The sequence below is a fragment of the Copadichromis virginalis genome, linkage group LG7, assembly GCF_057382275.1.
Source record: "Copadichromis virginalis isolate Kocher_CV1m ecotype Utaka linkage group LG7, C_Virginalis_male_GT1.1, whole genome shotgun sequence".
NCBI lineage: Eukaryota > Metazoa > Chordata > Actinopteri > Cichliformes > Cichlidae > Copadichromis > Copadichromis virginalis.
Window position 1 is genome coordinate 42,404,551 of NC_140624.1, and position 13,865 is coordinate 42,418,415.

At 39.4% G+C, this 13,865-nt stretch overlaps 2 protein-coding genes across 2 annotated transcripts; both read left to right on the forward strand.

The window, feature by feature from the left end:
- The first annotated feature begins 1,427 nt into the window (after nt 1-1,427).
- pus1 (pseudouridine synthase 1) lies at nt 1,428-4,725 on the forward strand. The gene is made up of 6 exons (XM_085463472.1): nt 1,428-1,771; nt 2,129-2,355; nt 3,170-3,307; nt 3,531-3,633; nt 3,744-4,444; nt 4,535-4,725. Exons 1-6 carry the CDS (start codon nt 1,708-1,710, stop codon nt 4,565-4,567), a joined length of 1,266 nt encoding a protein of 421 aa, XP_085319598.1. The 5' UTR covers nt 1,428-1,707; the 3' UTR covers nt 4,568-4,725.
- A 1,073-nt stretch (nt 4,726-5,798) lies between these two features.
- Nucleotides 5,799-13,346, forward strand: noc4l (nucleolar complex associated 4 homolog). Its single transcript, XM_085463473.1, has 15 exons — nt 5,799-5,979; nt 6,107-6,227; nt 6,325-6,431; nt 6,746-6,853; nt 7,028-7,177; nt 7,283-7,385; nt 7,530-7,564; nt 7,653-7,703; nt 7,785-7,896; nt 10,433-10,493; nt 10,604-10,714; nt 12,307-12,470; nt 12,567-12,649; nt 12,844-12,957; nt 13,047-13,346. The coding sequence occupies exons 1-15, from the start codon at nt 5,827-5,829 to the stop codon at nt 13,164-13,166; spliced, it is 1,593 nt and encodes a 530-aa protein (XP_085319599.1). The 5' UTR covers nt 5,799-5,826; the 3' UTR covers nt 13,167-13,346.
- The last annotated feature ends 519 nt before the right edge of the window (nt 13,347-13,865 follow it).

Below are 13,865 nucleotides of genomic sequence, written 5' to 3' on the forward strand. Positions count from 1 at the left end.
TTAAGTTCTACCGACAAACACAACGAATATTTTTTAGAGTGTACCCTTGTTGAATACTGTGGTGAAGATGGCTGTATAAAGGCTGTATGAAGTCATAAATTAACAGAAAAGTACACCTCTGAGCTCCTTTATTCACCTACATTTATCAGCTGTTCTACAAATCTTCAAGAATCACTATATTACAGTAATGGTCCCAGTCGAGCATCCAGTTAGTTCTAAGTTTACTGGAAAAATGGGCTCATACACTGTGTGATATCGAATTGTTGAAACCAAGGCCCTTTTACCATACCTTGCCTATGTTTGGCTTTGGGTTTTCAGCATAAAACTAGCTGATCACCTTATAAGGCTCTCTAAAAAAAGTGTAATTGTATAAGGGCATTCAAGGATGGCAACGTTAATTTGTTACTTGGAAACCAGCACATTCCTTGTTGTTCTTGGGAAAGACATAAACACACTGTTCTGGGGGTGCTTAACCTGTTTGTCTCCATAATTTGACTTTAGTGTTTATACACCTGTGTATAAACACAGCATGTTATAAGTGGCAAAGGTGAGGTCTTTGTAACCCTCAAGAAACAAGCAGCTACCTTTCACAACAAGGCGGTGAGGGTTAGCCTTTGCCTTTAGAACATTAGGCTTCCCTGAGATGTCAATGATAAATATCTAATGTTAGATTAATAATATAATTTATTGTGTGTCCTTTACTCCCTTTACTGTTCAAGATCCTGAAGCGAACAGCAAAAAGCAAAAGGATCATTGCAGTAATGTCTGCACTGACACCATTGTTGTTTTGAAGAAAGCAAGATGACACCGCAAGCACTTAAACTTGTTCTCTTCATATAAAAAAGAATTTAAAAAAAGAAAAAGAAAACATGATTATTAATGTGTTTACTGGTTTTTGCTGCTCTCAAGTGGTCGAAAATATTACTACATATGCACAGAACTACATATGAATTTCCTCTTAGTTCCATGTAACTTTAGTTTGTAGGCATGTGTTCATTATCTTCTTAATTTCTATTCTCCCTATTAAATGTAAACACACTGAGCCATTATTGTTACATTGCTACCTCAAGACAGCAAATTTTTTTGAGTCGCCTGCCCAGACTGTGATTCTGATAATTTCCTGTTACACTGAAAATTATCCTATGTTGTAGTTATAAAAAAGACTTTTGATTTACACGAATATTATTATTAAATTAATAAAAAGTATAAATAGTCATATCTACCTTTTTGTACCCTTTTGGCGTTAAATAGTTAATAAAGTTTAAATTTAATCAAAGAAGGACAAAGAGGTATATATCGGTTACAATTCTCCCCAAAGAGTTCAATTCTAATGTCCTTTTCTGTGTTTGTTTTAAATACTTTATTTTTTCGCGATGACAAGAGCAGAAAGGAGAATGACGACAGTCTCGCGAGATTTTTGTTAGAGGTCAAAGTTGGCTTTTCCATGTGTGCATGTTCCTGTATGTGCAGGTTTACTACAGAGCGTTTCTGTGGGACTTAGCTACAGTTTCCCCGGTGTTCATATATGTTTATGAGCGTGGTTATTTAACCTTGTTTAAATATTTAGGAGACCTTTTTAAAGTTGGTTTTAGTTTGTTAAATTCTTCGCTAATACGCGCTAGCCTCGGCTTTTCAGCTGGTAGAGCAGATTGAATCTTTTGCAGTCTCTTTTAGCTGCTAGATCTTCTAAAGATGGTTTAGCGTGACATGTTTCGGGTCAGACCGCTGCTGAGTGCCTTAGTTAACCACCGACAGACGTTAAAGACAAACGGTAAGCCAACCTGACAGAAGCTATGTGACAGTATGTGCATTTGCAGTCTCCAGACTGTGGTTGGTTAGCTTCTGGTATCTTAATTCACTCATCGAACCAACTGGAAACAAATGCATCAGTGGTAAACATATTTATGTGTAGTATATTTGTTTGTGAAGGTGTTTTATCGCCACACAGTATAAATGTAGAAGGCATCACGAGTGTCTGTCCGATTTTTGCTATTTATTACTATTTTGTTTAGATTTATTACCTTTATATTGTCTTTATCGTACTTCCAATCTTAAAAGGCCTCTCAATCCGTGTATCACAGAACAGGGTAGTAGCTGTCACTGTTTAATTTCTGTGTTTCCTTCACAGGGGGTCTTTATAAGCCCTTTTGCACGATGAGTGAAGGAGGCATGGATAAGCAGACAGCTACACTGTTAAAAAGGACCAATGAGGAAAATGAAGACTCTGCTGAGAAGGTCCAGGCAGCTAAAAGGGTGAAGACAGATGGGGAACACGCTGAAGATGAAAAGAAATATCCAAAGAAGAAAGTGGTCCTGCTCATGGCGTACTCGGGAAAAGGATATTACGGGATGCAGGTATTAATAATAATAATAATAATAACAATAATGATGATGATAATAATACATTTTATTTAAAAATAGAACCTTTCAAAGCACCCAAGGACACTGTACAACAGATAAAGATACATTTATATTCTGCAGTTGTCTTGTTTTAAAGTTTTTCTGCCCTTTACCACACTTTTTTGATAAAAGCTTATTTTGGCTGCTCACATATTCATGAGTCGCTACAGCAGGTAGCTCCATGTGTTTCATTTGGCATTTTTTATGCCGGATGCCCTTCTGGGGTGGACAATAGAGAATAAATGTAGTTATATACGTTTATAAAAACAGATCTTAGGTGAGCCACACAGTAAGAAGGTCCTGGGTTTGACTCCTCCATCTAGCTATGGATTTTGCATGTTCTCCCCGTGTCTGTGGGTTGTCCCTGGGTACTCAGGCTTCCTCCCACACTCCAAAGACATGCTGTCAGTGGGTTTAGGTTAATTGGTGATTCCAAACTGTGAATGTGAGTGTGAATGGTTGCCTGCCTCTCTGTGTTAGTCCTGTGACAGATTGGCGACCTGTTCAGGGTGTTGCCACCTCTTACCCTATGACAGTTGGGATGGGCTCCAGCCCCCCATATCCCTGAATTGAATAAGCTGAAGAAAGTCAATGGTTGGCTGGATGAAACAGATCTTAGATATGAGACTGGTGGAAACAGATGAAGATCAGCCGCTGCCATCAGTGAATGTCATCATAATTAGTGGCAGTCAATGGCACATAGAAAACACTGGCCAATAAAGTGCAACATCCTTATTATTTTCATCATGTATTTATTTATTTATTCCAGAGAAATCCTGGAAACTCTCAGTTCAGGACCATTGAAGATGATCTGGTTGCTGCTCTTATTAAATCTGGCTGCATTCCTGAAAACCACGGTGATGAGATGAAGAAGATGTCTTTCCAAAGATGTGCCAGAACAGATAAGGTATGTGCTCAGTGCACAATAAGAATTTACTGGTCAAAGCTTGGCCAACAAGGCAGATTAGAGGATATGTATCTTTACGTGTTATCTGTCTGTTAATGTTGTGCTGGTTTTATTTCTTGTCATCATGTAATTGTTAATAAGAATTAATTAAATTGTGTATTTCATTGTTAGTATTTATTTATGTGTTGAGTTATGTCGTTGACTTTTATATGAATGTATTCAGGGTGTGTCTGCTGCTGGCCAAGTGGTGTCTCTAAAAGTGAGGTTGATTGATGATATCATTGAAAAAATCAACGAGCATCTGCCACCGCAGATCAAAGTGCTTGGTGAGACACTACTTTATATTGTGAATTACAAGTCTAGGTTTTTGGTATGATGAGTACTGTTGGCATGAGTGTGTATGATTCATTTTTTTTCTCAACTTTTGAACCCACAGGACTAAAACGGGTGACGCAGGGTTTCAATTCTAAAAATAACTGTGATGCTCGTACGTACTCGTACATGCTTCCAACACTGGCCTTTTCCCCAAAAGACTATGATACCGGGAATATAGCAGCATTTCGCCTGGAACCAGAGACACTACAGAAGGTGAATCGCCTTTTTGCTCTCTACAAAGGCACACATAACTTCCACAACTTCACCTCTCAGAAGGCTCCAAGCGACCCCAGTGCCCGCCGCTACATCACAGAGATGTCCTGTGGGGAGCCTTTTATCCGCAGAAATTATGAGTTTGCAGTGATTACTGTGCGAGGCCAGAGCTTTATGCTGCATCAAATCCGCAAGATGATTGGCTTGGTGATTGCAGTGGTCAAGGGCTATGCAAAGGAGGAGGTGATGGAGCGGAGCTGGGGACATGAGAAGGTAGATGTCCCCAAAGCTCCGGGACTTGGCCTCATCCTGGAAAGGGTTCACTTTGACCGGTACAACAAACGTTTTGGGGGGGACGGGCTGCATGAGAAGCTGGAATGGGATCGCGAGGAGGAGGAAATCAAGGCCTTTAAAGAGGCACACATCTACCCCACCATTATTGAGACTGAGTGTGAAGAGGGCTCCATGGTCTGCTGGATGGCCACTCTCCCCATCCATGACTTTGAGGCCACATCTATTGAAGTGCAAGACGATAAAGTTAAAAAACAGGTATCCAAGAAGATACATTTATTTTAAAATGTTTTTTTAACATTGAAAATCTGTTTTTTATTTTTAAATATAATTGTTCTCTTCCTGCAGGATGATGCAGATGAAGGAAATGACTCTGATTAGGCCACTCTGCCAGCAGAAAGAAGATGCATCATCATGTGGTTTTTTTTGTTTGTTTTTTTAACTGCTGATACAGACATTTTCACTGGGATTAAATCTTGTTTCTTTTATACAAATGTTATTAACAAGCAAGTAATAAAAGCTTCTGTTCTTTAATGCAACCTGCTTGGTTTCCTAATATTAGTTTACCACTAAAACAACTTTGGATAGCTGGTTTGTTTGATGTTTCTGCAGTAATAACTGGCTGCCTACTCTTGAAAATAGACTCTTAATGCTACAGCGACATTTAAATTGTCAGAAGAATTGTGTACTACTGCATACTCAAATAACAACATCAACTTATGACGTTTCATCTCTTAATAAGTTTAAATCCCACATTTATGACTTTCTCTGATAATAGCAGTGAGCTGTATTTACAGGACTTTGCAAAAGTCTTGCCCCACTCCTCATTTCTTTATATTTTATTTTCAAGAAGAAGTTTTTTTAAAGTGATCTTCAGCAATAATCCTCTGGGCTTTCTGAAGGACTCTAAAAGTTTTTCTTTGGACACTGGTTGCTTTTTCACTCATTGACAGTTCTTTGAAGGAATCTTTTTCAGTTTGTTAAACTATTTAATGATGACCTATGGCTATGTGATTACTTAATGTGGGGAGGTTCAGGAAGAAATGTAAGAGAGCGTTGCAAAGCAAGGACGTGCCAGAAGAAAGATCAACACATCTGTAAAGCAAGCAGTACACAGGGGCGCCAAAACGACCCCAGTGCCTGCCACTACATCACAGAGATGTCCTGTGGTGAGCCTTGAAACAGTGAGTTGTTCTAAACAGATAATTATGAATTTCAAAATCTTATTTGGTTTTCATATGTGCCCATTTTCAGTGATATAACTTTTTCAACCGTCTCTTGATTTTGCCACATTTTTCAAGTAACCTATATTTGACAACAGCATAATAAAACATGAAATTCTGTTTTTGGTGTTCCACCAAAATCTTTAGTGTGCCCCATATGGAGGTGCCCCTGGCAGTATATTTAACATAGTACATCTGTCTTATGTGTCCTTCAGTCCACTGTCAGAAGTATAAGGAAAATCTAATTAATATTATAAAGCAAAAGGTTTTATAAGGGTGCCATATTTCTGGAAGATAGACGAACATCACTGAGAGGTTATGACGCTTCACACTCCATACCAGCTGGTGGCGGTAACGCACCAGTTCCTGCTTTATTACCGGCAGTAAACCTCAAAGAAGAAGCACCATCAAGTAAACATGGCACCGGCCAAAAAGCGCAACGTGAGTTCGGTAAAAACAGCAGAAAAGAGTGCAAAAAAAGCCAAAGTAGATCTCAGCAAAACTGTCGAGCGTATCCTCGAGAGCAGAAAGCATGCCAACGATGTTTTCGACATTCTCGAGAGCCTTCAGGTATAAATTTCCACACCTAAACATCCACGCTGTACTAAAACCTTGCCATTTAGCTAACCTTAGCATGATCACCGCTGGGCAGCTTTCAGTAAGTATACGTGTTTGTTTCCTTCGTGTTTGTGAGCAGGCAGAACAAGAGAAGGAGGTTATCAGCGCAGTCGCTGCGTGCAGCGAGCTGTTCTGTGCGCTGCTGGAGAGGAAGGAGCTGTTCTTGGGAAAGCTCCCTGGAGAGGAGGACGCATTGAGCGGTTAGTATACGATTGTAACCCGATTACCAACAGCAGTTCTGAGGTGGATGTATGCGTGTTGCTCCTGTCGCCATTTACCTGGGTTTGTCTGGTCCAGGGGGCTACAGCGCCGAGGACAAGTACCGGATATTTATGCGACACCGGTACACCAGTTGTGTTGAGATCCTGTTAGAGCACCTCAGCCATGAGCAGTATGACATCAAGGTGAGCTGTCTCTCTGTGACTTCTCCTTCCGTCACACGTTAATTAAACTTAAGAGAAACAAATTAATACATGTCTTCACTTTTTTATCCACCTGACTGTTAGAACGAAAGGCTCACATTAGACATGTTTGCTGGGGGTTCAGTATCTATTTTGCACAGACGTGTTGAAAGTTTCTGTGTTGTACGGGAAGTTATCTTTTACAGTTTTGCATTGTGCAATTGATTACGTTGCTTGCAGTTCTTGGGGACTTGAGGGAGGCAATGATATTCATTTAAATAAGAAAAATACATGATTAGATAACTTTTTGGATACAGGAGAGTGCCATGTGCTGCCTGATGAAATTTGCTGCCGGAGAAGGACTGCATCCTCTTGAGGACTTGGACTGGAGTGAACATTACAGCTTCCCAAGGGAACTGATCCAGGTAGCATGTTGGCTATGATTTCTAGGATTAATAAGTATTAGTAATTTCTGTGTTCTTTTGGGTGACTTAAGTACTTCTTTCAGCTTATTACTCAAGGCAAAAATAGCTTTTCCCGAAAGATACACTTTGTCATTTGTGGCTCCTCCTGATATTTCTTTTTTCTTGTACTGCCAGGCACTGGTGGACAACCTTCTGTCTAAAGCTACAGACAATTCCCTGCTGATCTCCAGGTTCCAGGAGTTTCTCGAGATGGAGGATGTGCGCTATTATGTAATGAGCTCCATCCGGGACAACGTCGGCAAAGTCATGGACAAAAGCAAAGGGGTAGGAAATCATCACCTGTCTGCTGTAGACGTTTAGGTGGATGCTTTCTTTCTGTGTTAAAGACATTATGGGATTTGCTAAATACTGCTTGTTTGTTCCTTCCAGGCTGTGGTGCCTGTATATCAGAACAATGTGTTCACACTCATGTCCAGCATCAGCATGCCAAACCAGGAGTCAGAGCTGACCAATTTTATGGTCAAACAGGAAGGTAATACTTTTTAAGATGTGATAATCACAGTGGGAGTCCCTCTGTCTTTTGTCGTGATGATAAAATGTCACTGCAGAGGGAGAAAATCCAGTTTGGGGACTTTTTTTTTTTTTTATAAGTCAATAATGGCATTTTTTTTCTCAGCCAAGCATGAGGACTGGAAAGCTGCCAAGCTGCATGTAAGTAAAATACTTTAAATCAAATCTTCACATTTCTGTTTGCCAACAAAAAGGTTTTCTGAATGCTATTAGATCTTCTGCCACACAGGAACATAAGCGTGTCTTTGAGAGGATGTGGCTTGGCTTTCTGAAGTATAAGGTAAGTAGATTAGACCAACAGTCTCTTCTCTGTTTTGTGCTCTGTGATATGTCTCATTAATGTTTGATGTCTGTATTGTAGTTGCCAAACAGCATGTATAAAAAGGTCCTGGTGATACTACATGACTCCATTCTGCCGTATATGAGCAAACCCACGCTCATGATCGACTTCTTGACTGCTGCCTATGAAATTGGTAAGTTATGTGTGTGCTCGTGGCTCTATGGTGACGGTACTTCACCATGAGGTCGACTGACATCTGTAACTTTTAAGGTATTTTCACATCTGGTCTGTGATAGTTTTAGAAGTCTGAACTGTAGTGATAGTGACTGTGTTTGAAATATAAAAGAATCCTAAAATTTAAATATTTTGAATTAAATAATTAATTTGGTACAAACACAACAAAAATGCTACAGTACATTGTCTACAGCATAAATGTAAATGCTCCATAAAAAACACAGGAAGATTTCATTATTAGAGTTACAGTGAAGCGATTCTTTAGCTTTGTTAGTTTTAGATTGATTAATGAGAATTTAACAGTGTTTTGTTGTTTTACTTACTTCAACTGGGATTATATCTGCTTGTGCATGGACATCAGCGAACACTAGGGGGAAGTAGTTGTTAGAATATTATTTTTCCAGTTCACTATAGTGACCTCTATAGTGAAATGCCCTCTGACCAAATTTATTGCACTCGGACCCAAGCCTAACCTCACGCAGAGTATAACGCGTCTGCGTCACCTGACTCGTGTATCTGTTTGTCTAGCTATCCTATAAACATGAAAAATATTTGAGAGCTTTGTGGATTCAAGTTGTTTTTATGTGACATGCTTTTTGGCGGGGCTGTGCAGTATGTACACTTTCCATACTGTAATTTTTTTTAAATGAACTTGAACAGCAGTTCTCCAAGCACTCTGAAGGTCTTTCAAAGTTTTTCTTTAGTCACTGACTGCTTTTTAACCTTTTTCAGTCCAGTCCATGTGCCTAATCATTTACAGAGGAATAACCAGTGTTGGGAAGGTTACTTTTAAAATGTATTCCGTTACAGAATACAGAATACATGCCCCAAAATGTATTCTGTAACGTATTCCGTTACGTTACTCAATGACAGTAACGTATTCTGAATACTTTGGATTACTTAATATATTATCATGCTTTTTACAACAACGTGAATGTACTATTGCTGTGTGATTTATTACTATTACTGAAGGTCCGCGACTCCAAACTGTAGTAAAGGGACCTCTGACTAATACGGCGGGGTCCCTGTCGGCTCGTAGCCGAAAAATAGCTTTACTTTGTTGTCTGGGTCAACTTTTCTTATGAGAGACAGAGAGAGGCGTTGAAAGACTGCTCCAACGGAACTTATTGTTTTCGGAGGAAAACACGAACACGGTGTACAGTCGAGTCTTAATAGCTTACTTACAACTGGGCTCGTCAGGCACTCTTCTTGGCTGCAGTGGTTATTATTATATTTACATGCTTCCAGCTCCCGTTTTTCCTCGATGACACTCGTACCTTTCCACTCGCCTTTTTCTCCCTCCTCGCTCACAGACACATAACGTGTATAGCAGTCCATTCTCCTGCAGCACGGACTACACTGCCCATGATGCTACATTCTTTAGAGCTATACTTGTAGCATTCTGCCTGTTAGCTTAGCACAACAATAACAACAACAACAACAACAACGAAAAGGCGCTCTCTCACCCAGGAAACACACAGTCGCAGAGAGAGAGAGAGCGTCGCCCTGTAACCATGGCAACCGTAACGCTGCTGCCTGGAACAACAGAACGTAGCTGTCAAACAAAACCCAAACAGTCCTGACCCGCGACAAAATGAAACAGGAAAGTACCCCAGTGTATTCCATTTATTTCAACAAAGTAACTGTATTCTGAATACCACCTTTTTAAACGGTAACTGTAACGGAATACAGTTACTCATATTTTGTATTTTAAATACGTAACAGCGGTACATGTATTCCGTTACTCCCCAACACTGGGAATAACAAACAACTTGGCAAAGAACCTGTTTTAAATTGTCTCTCTGCACTTTGTTATTAGCACCATGGTCACAAAAATAAATCATTTGTTGTTTTTTTTGTTTTTCATTTTTGTAGCTGAATCTTAGAAAAATTCCATCAAAATGCTTTTAGCTGAAAACATGGCATATGTCAGCATAGCATGCAGTGTGTTCTTAAAAAATATTCAAGGAAACTGGACAAATGGAGGACAAAACAAGACATGGCAGGCTTAAACACCTATCCATGGCAAATGAACAGCATCTGAAAATCATGTCCTTAAGAAATAGGAAAAAAGAGAGGATGCAACAAAGACTTGACACAGAACCCAAGAGTCTCAGTGACATACGAGGACTTTCAGGAAGCCGTTTTTAAGGAAGCAAAACAAGGAGAAAAGGTTGAAGTATACTAAATTACACAAGAACTGGACTGAACGTCAATGTCAACAAATTTTATGAAGTAATGAATACAAGTTTTATTTCAAATAATTGTCAATGCGTATGGATGAGGTGAGTGTCTACATCTGTAAAGCACGGTGGAGGCTCTGTCATGGTTTGGTGTTGAGAATCTTGATAGAATTATGAGCACAAAAGTACCATCAGATGTTCAAAAATACTATTTCAGAATGTGAAAGGTGGAAAAACAACACTTTCATATGTTCATCTACAGCTTTGCTATAAAGTGATGGTAATCAGCAGGTTCTTGTCTTCATCGAACAGGTGGGGCAATCAGCCTGCTAGCACTCAATGGCCTTTTTGTCCTCATACATCAACACAACCTGTGAGTGAAAAGCACATTTTTTTTTGTCTCTTTTACTAGATCAGATTATTTACAGTAAAATGGGAGACATTTGATCACATAAATCAAAACCACGTGTTGTGTGTTTGCAGAGATTATCCTGATTTCTACAAGAAGTTGTATAATCTACTTGAGCCTTCTGTTTTTCATGTGAAGTACAGAGCACGCTTTTTCCATTTAGCCAATGTCTTCCTTAGCTCCAGGTAAGAATTCAGTCACATATTTCAAAATCCTTTTTTATTCATTTATAAATCAGATTCTGTAAAATGTTGGAACATTTAAAAAAAAAAAAAGAAAAAAGAATTCACTGACTTTTGAGTCTCATAAATCGATATTTTATTCACAATAGAACATAGCAAACAGTTTTAAGATTTTCTATGAAAAAAATTTAGAATTTAATGGCAGCACATCTCAAAGTTGGGACTGAGGGGAAAAAGGGTGGAAAAATAAGTGGTATTAAAAAGAAATTGCTGAAGGAATATTTTGTAACTAATTAGGATAACTGGCAACAGGTCAGTAACATGATGGGATATATAAAGAGGATCTTAGAGAGGCAGAGTTTCTCAGAACAAATTTGCAAAAACAGAGTCTTTAAATTTTACAGCAATTTCAGAATCATGTTCCTTGACATACAGTTGTAGGCTACAATACATAAAATAAAAAGATTCGGAGAATCTGGAGAAATCTCACGCTGAAGTCAATACTGGATAACCATGATCCTTGAGCCTGTCATGGAAGTGTAAAGTGTAAAGTAAAAAGTGTAAAAGTAAAGTGTGCGTGTTAGTCCCCATAGGGAAATAGTTCCTCTGCATTTAACCCATTCACCCAGTGAAGCAGTGGGCAGCCACCAGTGCAGCGCCCGGGGAGCAGTGTGTAGGGACGGTACCTTTCTCAGGGGTACCTCAGGGTAGCTGTTCAGTTGAGTCGAACCCCGGACCTTCCGATCATGGGAAATCCCTGCATGAGCTTAGGTGCAAATCCAGAAATCATTGTCTATGAACATTGTTCACTGTGTCGCTCACAATTGCAGGTTAAAGCTCTGTCATACAAAGAAGAAGTCGTATGTGAACATGATCCAATAAAGCCACCATCTTCTCTTGGCCAAAGCTCATTTAAAATGGACTGAGGCAAAGTGGAAAACTGTTTTGTTGGACATGGACACCACATCCTCCGGATTACAGAGGAGAGGGACCATTCAGGTTTTTTTTAGCTCTTTGTTTAGTCCCTGATGGTATGAAGGTGCATTGGTGCCTATGGAGTCATCACTGCTGAGAGCAGCGTGTGCTCTCATCCAGATTAAGTCTTTTCCAATTAAAGGCCTTGCATTTTTTTACCAAGACAACGCTAAACTCCATATTGGAGATGTTACAGAAGCGTGGCTTCACTGTTGAAAAGTCACGGCGCTGCACCAGCAGTTAGCTGTTAGAATCCTGTATCAGAAACTTATACCAGCCGCTGCTCTCCTCAGTTCCCAGATGTTTAAAAGAAAGATGATACTACGCCCTGTCCAGACTTTTTTGAAATGTTTTCCTTTTACTCAGTTTAAACATTTATTATGTTTTCTATGTTCTATTGTGAGTTTATCAAATCTGTAAATTATTGCATTCAGGTTTTTACTCTTTACACAGCATGAATGTTGTTTTGTGGGTGACCTGCTGTTATTTTTATGAGCTTTGGCTGAACTATTTAAGCTGCTAAACAGACCAAATATAAGCGTCCTACTACTTAAATAATGAGCATGAAAGCTCAGGATCTACATTGCTAAAATGCATGTTCTGTTTTTGGTTTCCTTCAGTCACTTGCCAGTTTACTTAGTGGCTGCATTTGCCAAACGTCTGGCTCGCCTGGCTCTCACGGCACCGCCTACAGCCCTTCTCATAGTGCTGCCCTTCATCTACAACCTGATCCGTCGCCACCCGTCCTGCAGAGTCCTCATTCACAAGCCCAGCGCAGAAGATGGTGAGTTTCAGACTTTTGTAGTTGGGATCGGTGTGTTAACAGTCTATGAATTGTCTGTAGGATATGTGATAAATGTTTGCTTTTGTGTGGTGACAGAACCTTTTGAGGATCCTTATCTGACGGATGAAGAGGATCCTGCTCAGTGCCGTGCCTTAGAAAGCAGCTTGTGGGAAATTAAGGTGTGCAGGCAATAACTTTAGATTCCCAAATGAATTACCTCTGTCGCTGATGACAACTGACTTTTGAGTTTTGATATTTCTCATTTTTTTCTCTTTGGGGAAAACATGTTGAAGAGATGTCACAAACGATTGAAAGTCCAATTTAAGTGGAGGAGTCACTAAAATGACACATTTTCCTGTCGTCTTTTCTATAGTCGCTGCAAAAGCATTACCATCCAGATGTGGCTAAAGCTGCACTGCTGATCAACACACCTTTGTCAGAACAGGAGGATGACATCAGTGAGACACTAGAGGTCACAACGTATGAGGTGACGCTTCAAGAATTAGTTTTCCTCTTATTTCTGGTCAAATTAAATTTGGTTTAGATGAATAAGTTATTTCATTTTCTTTTTCACAGCTGATGGAAAAAGACCTGAAGCAACCCGAGATCAAGAGCGTCCCACTGGAATTTGAAACTGCCACACGGTTACTAAAAGGAGGGGGAGACGTGTTAGGACAGCACTTCTGTCTGGCATAAAATGAGTCAAAACAACGGACCACGTTTGCCTTGTTAGAACCATCTTTTATCTCAAGTGCTTTTCAGAAAGTGTTGCCCAAATCTTCTCCATGAAAATTAGATGCTTTTTTGCTTTTTTAAATTCTATATTACTGTCCTCGATGTGTGACTGTTGTATGCCAATAAAAACATTTTCTAGAACTGATGGTCTTTGAAGGCATTGTTACTTGAAATCAATTATACACAATTTCAAGAATTCAAAGAAAGAATGTAAACAGGAAATTGTTGGTAAATGTTAAGCTATGCTAAAACTCAGGTTTTCTGCTTCCAGTTAAACAACAAAGTCATTCAGTGCGTATTTTCACTTAATGTGGCTGCATTTTGGTCCTCCAAAATCAGGCAGGAGATGCTCAATTTGTTATACTGTCCTGAGCAAAAATCTCGTCACCCCTCGTTATCTTTGGACAGTGGTTGTTTCTTTGCTCCGGTCCTTGTACCTGACCATTTTCAGAGGAACAGTTTTTTTTCTTAAGCCACTTATCACTGCCCTTGTTTTATGAATCATAACACATAAATTTTTTTTAGTTGAATATTTGAAAAAAAAACAAACAAAGGAAATGTTATGATGATTTGCATCAGCAAGGTGTTCTTAAAGAGCTATTAGCCAAAAAACTTGGTATATCTCAGCATGGTGTGTAGTGTCAGGCCTAAAAAACGTAT

Bases quoted from the DNA above. Each gene is read 5' to 3' on its own strand.
- pus1 (XM_085463472.1), top strand. From the start codon at position 1,708: ATGTTTCGGGTCAGACCGCTGCTGAGTGCCTTAGTTAACCACCGACAG. The intron at 1,772-2,128 runs GTAAGCCAACCT...TTTCCTTCACAG, and splicing joins ACAGACGTTAAAGACAAACG to GGGGTCTTTATAAGCCCTTT. The intron at 2,356-3,169 runs GTATTAATAATA...TATTTATTCCAG, and splicing joins AAGGATATTACGGGATGCAG to AGAAATCCTGGAAACTCTCA.
- noc4l (XM_085463473.1), top strand. From the start codon at position 5,827: ATGGCACCGGCCAAAAAGCGCAACGTGAGTTCGGTAAAAACAGCAGAA. The intron at 7,565-7,652 runs GTAAGTAAAATA...TCTGCCACACAG, and splicing joins GGAAAGCTGCCAAGCTGCAT to GAACATAAGCGTGTCTTTGA. The intron at 7,897-10,432 runs GTAAGTTATGTG...TTCATCGAACAG, and splicing joins GACTGCTGCCTATGAAATTG to GTGGGGCAATCAGCCTGCTA.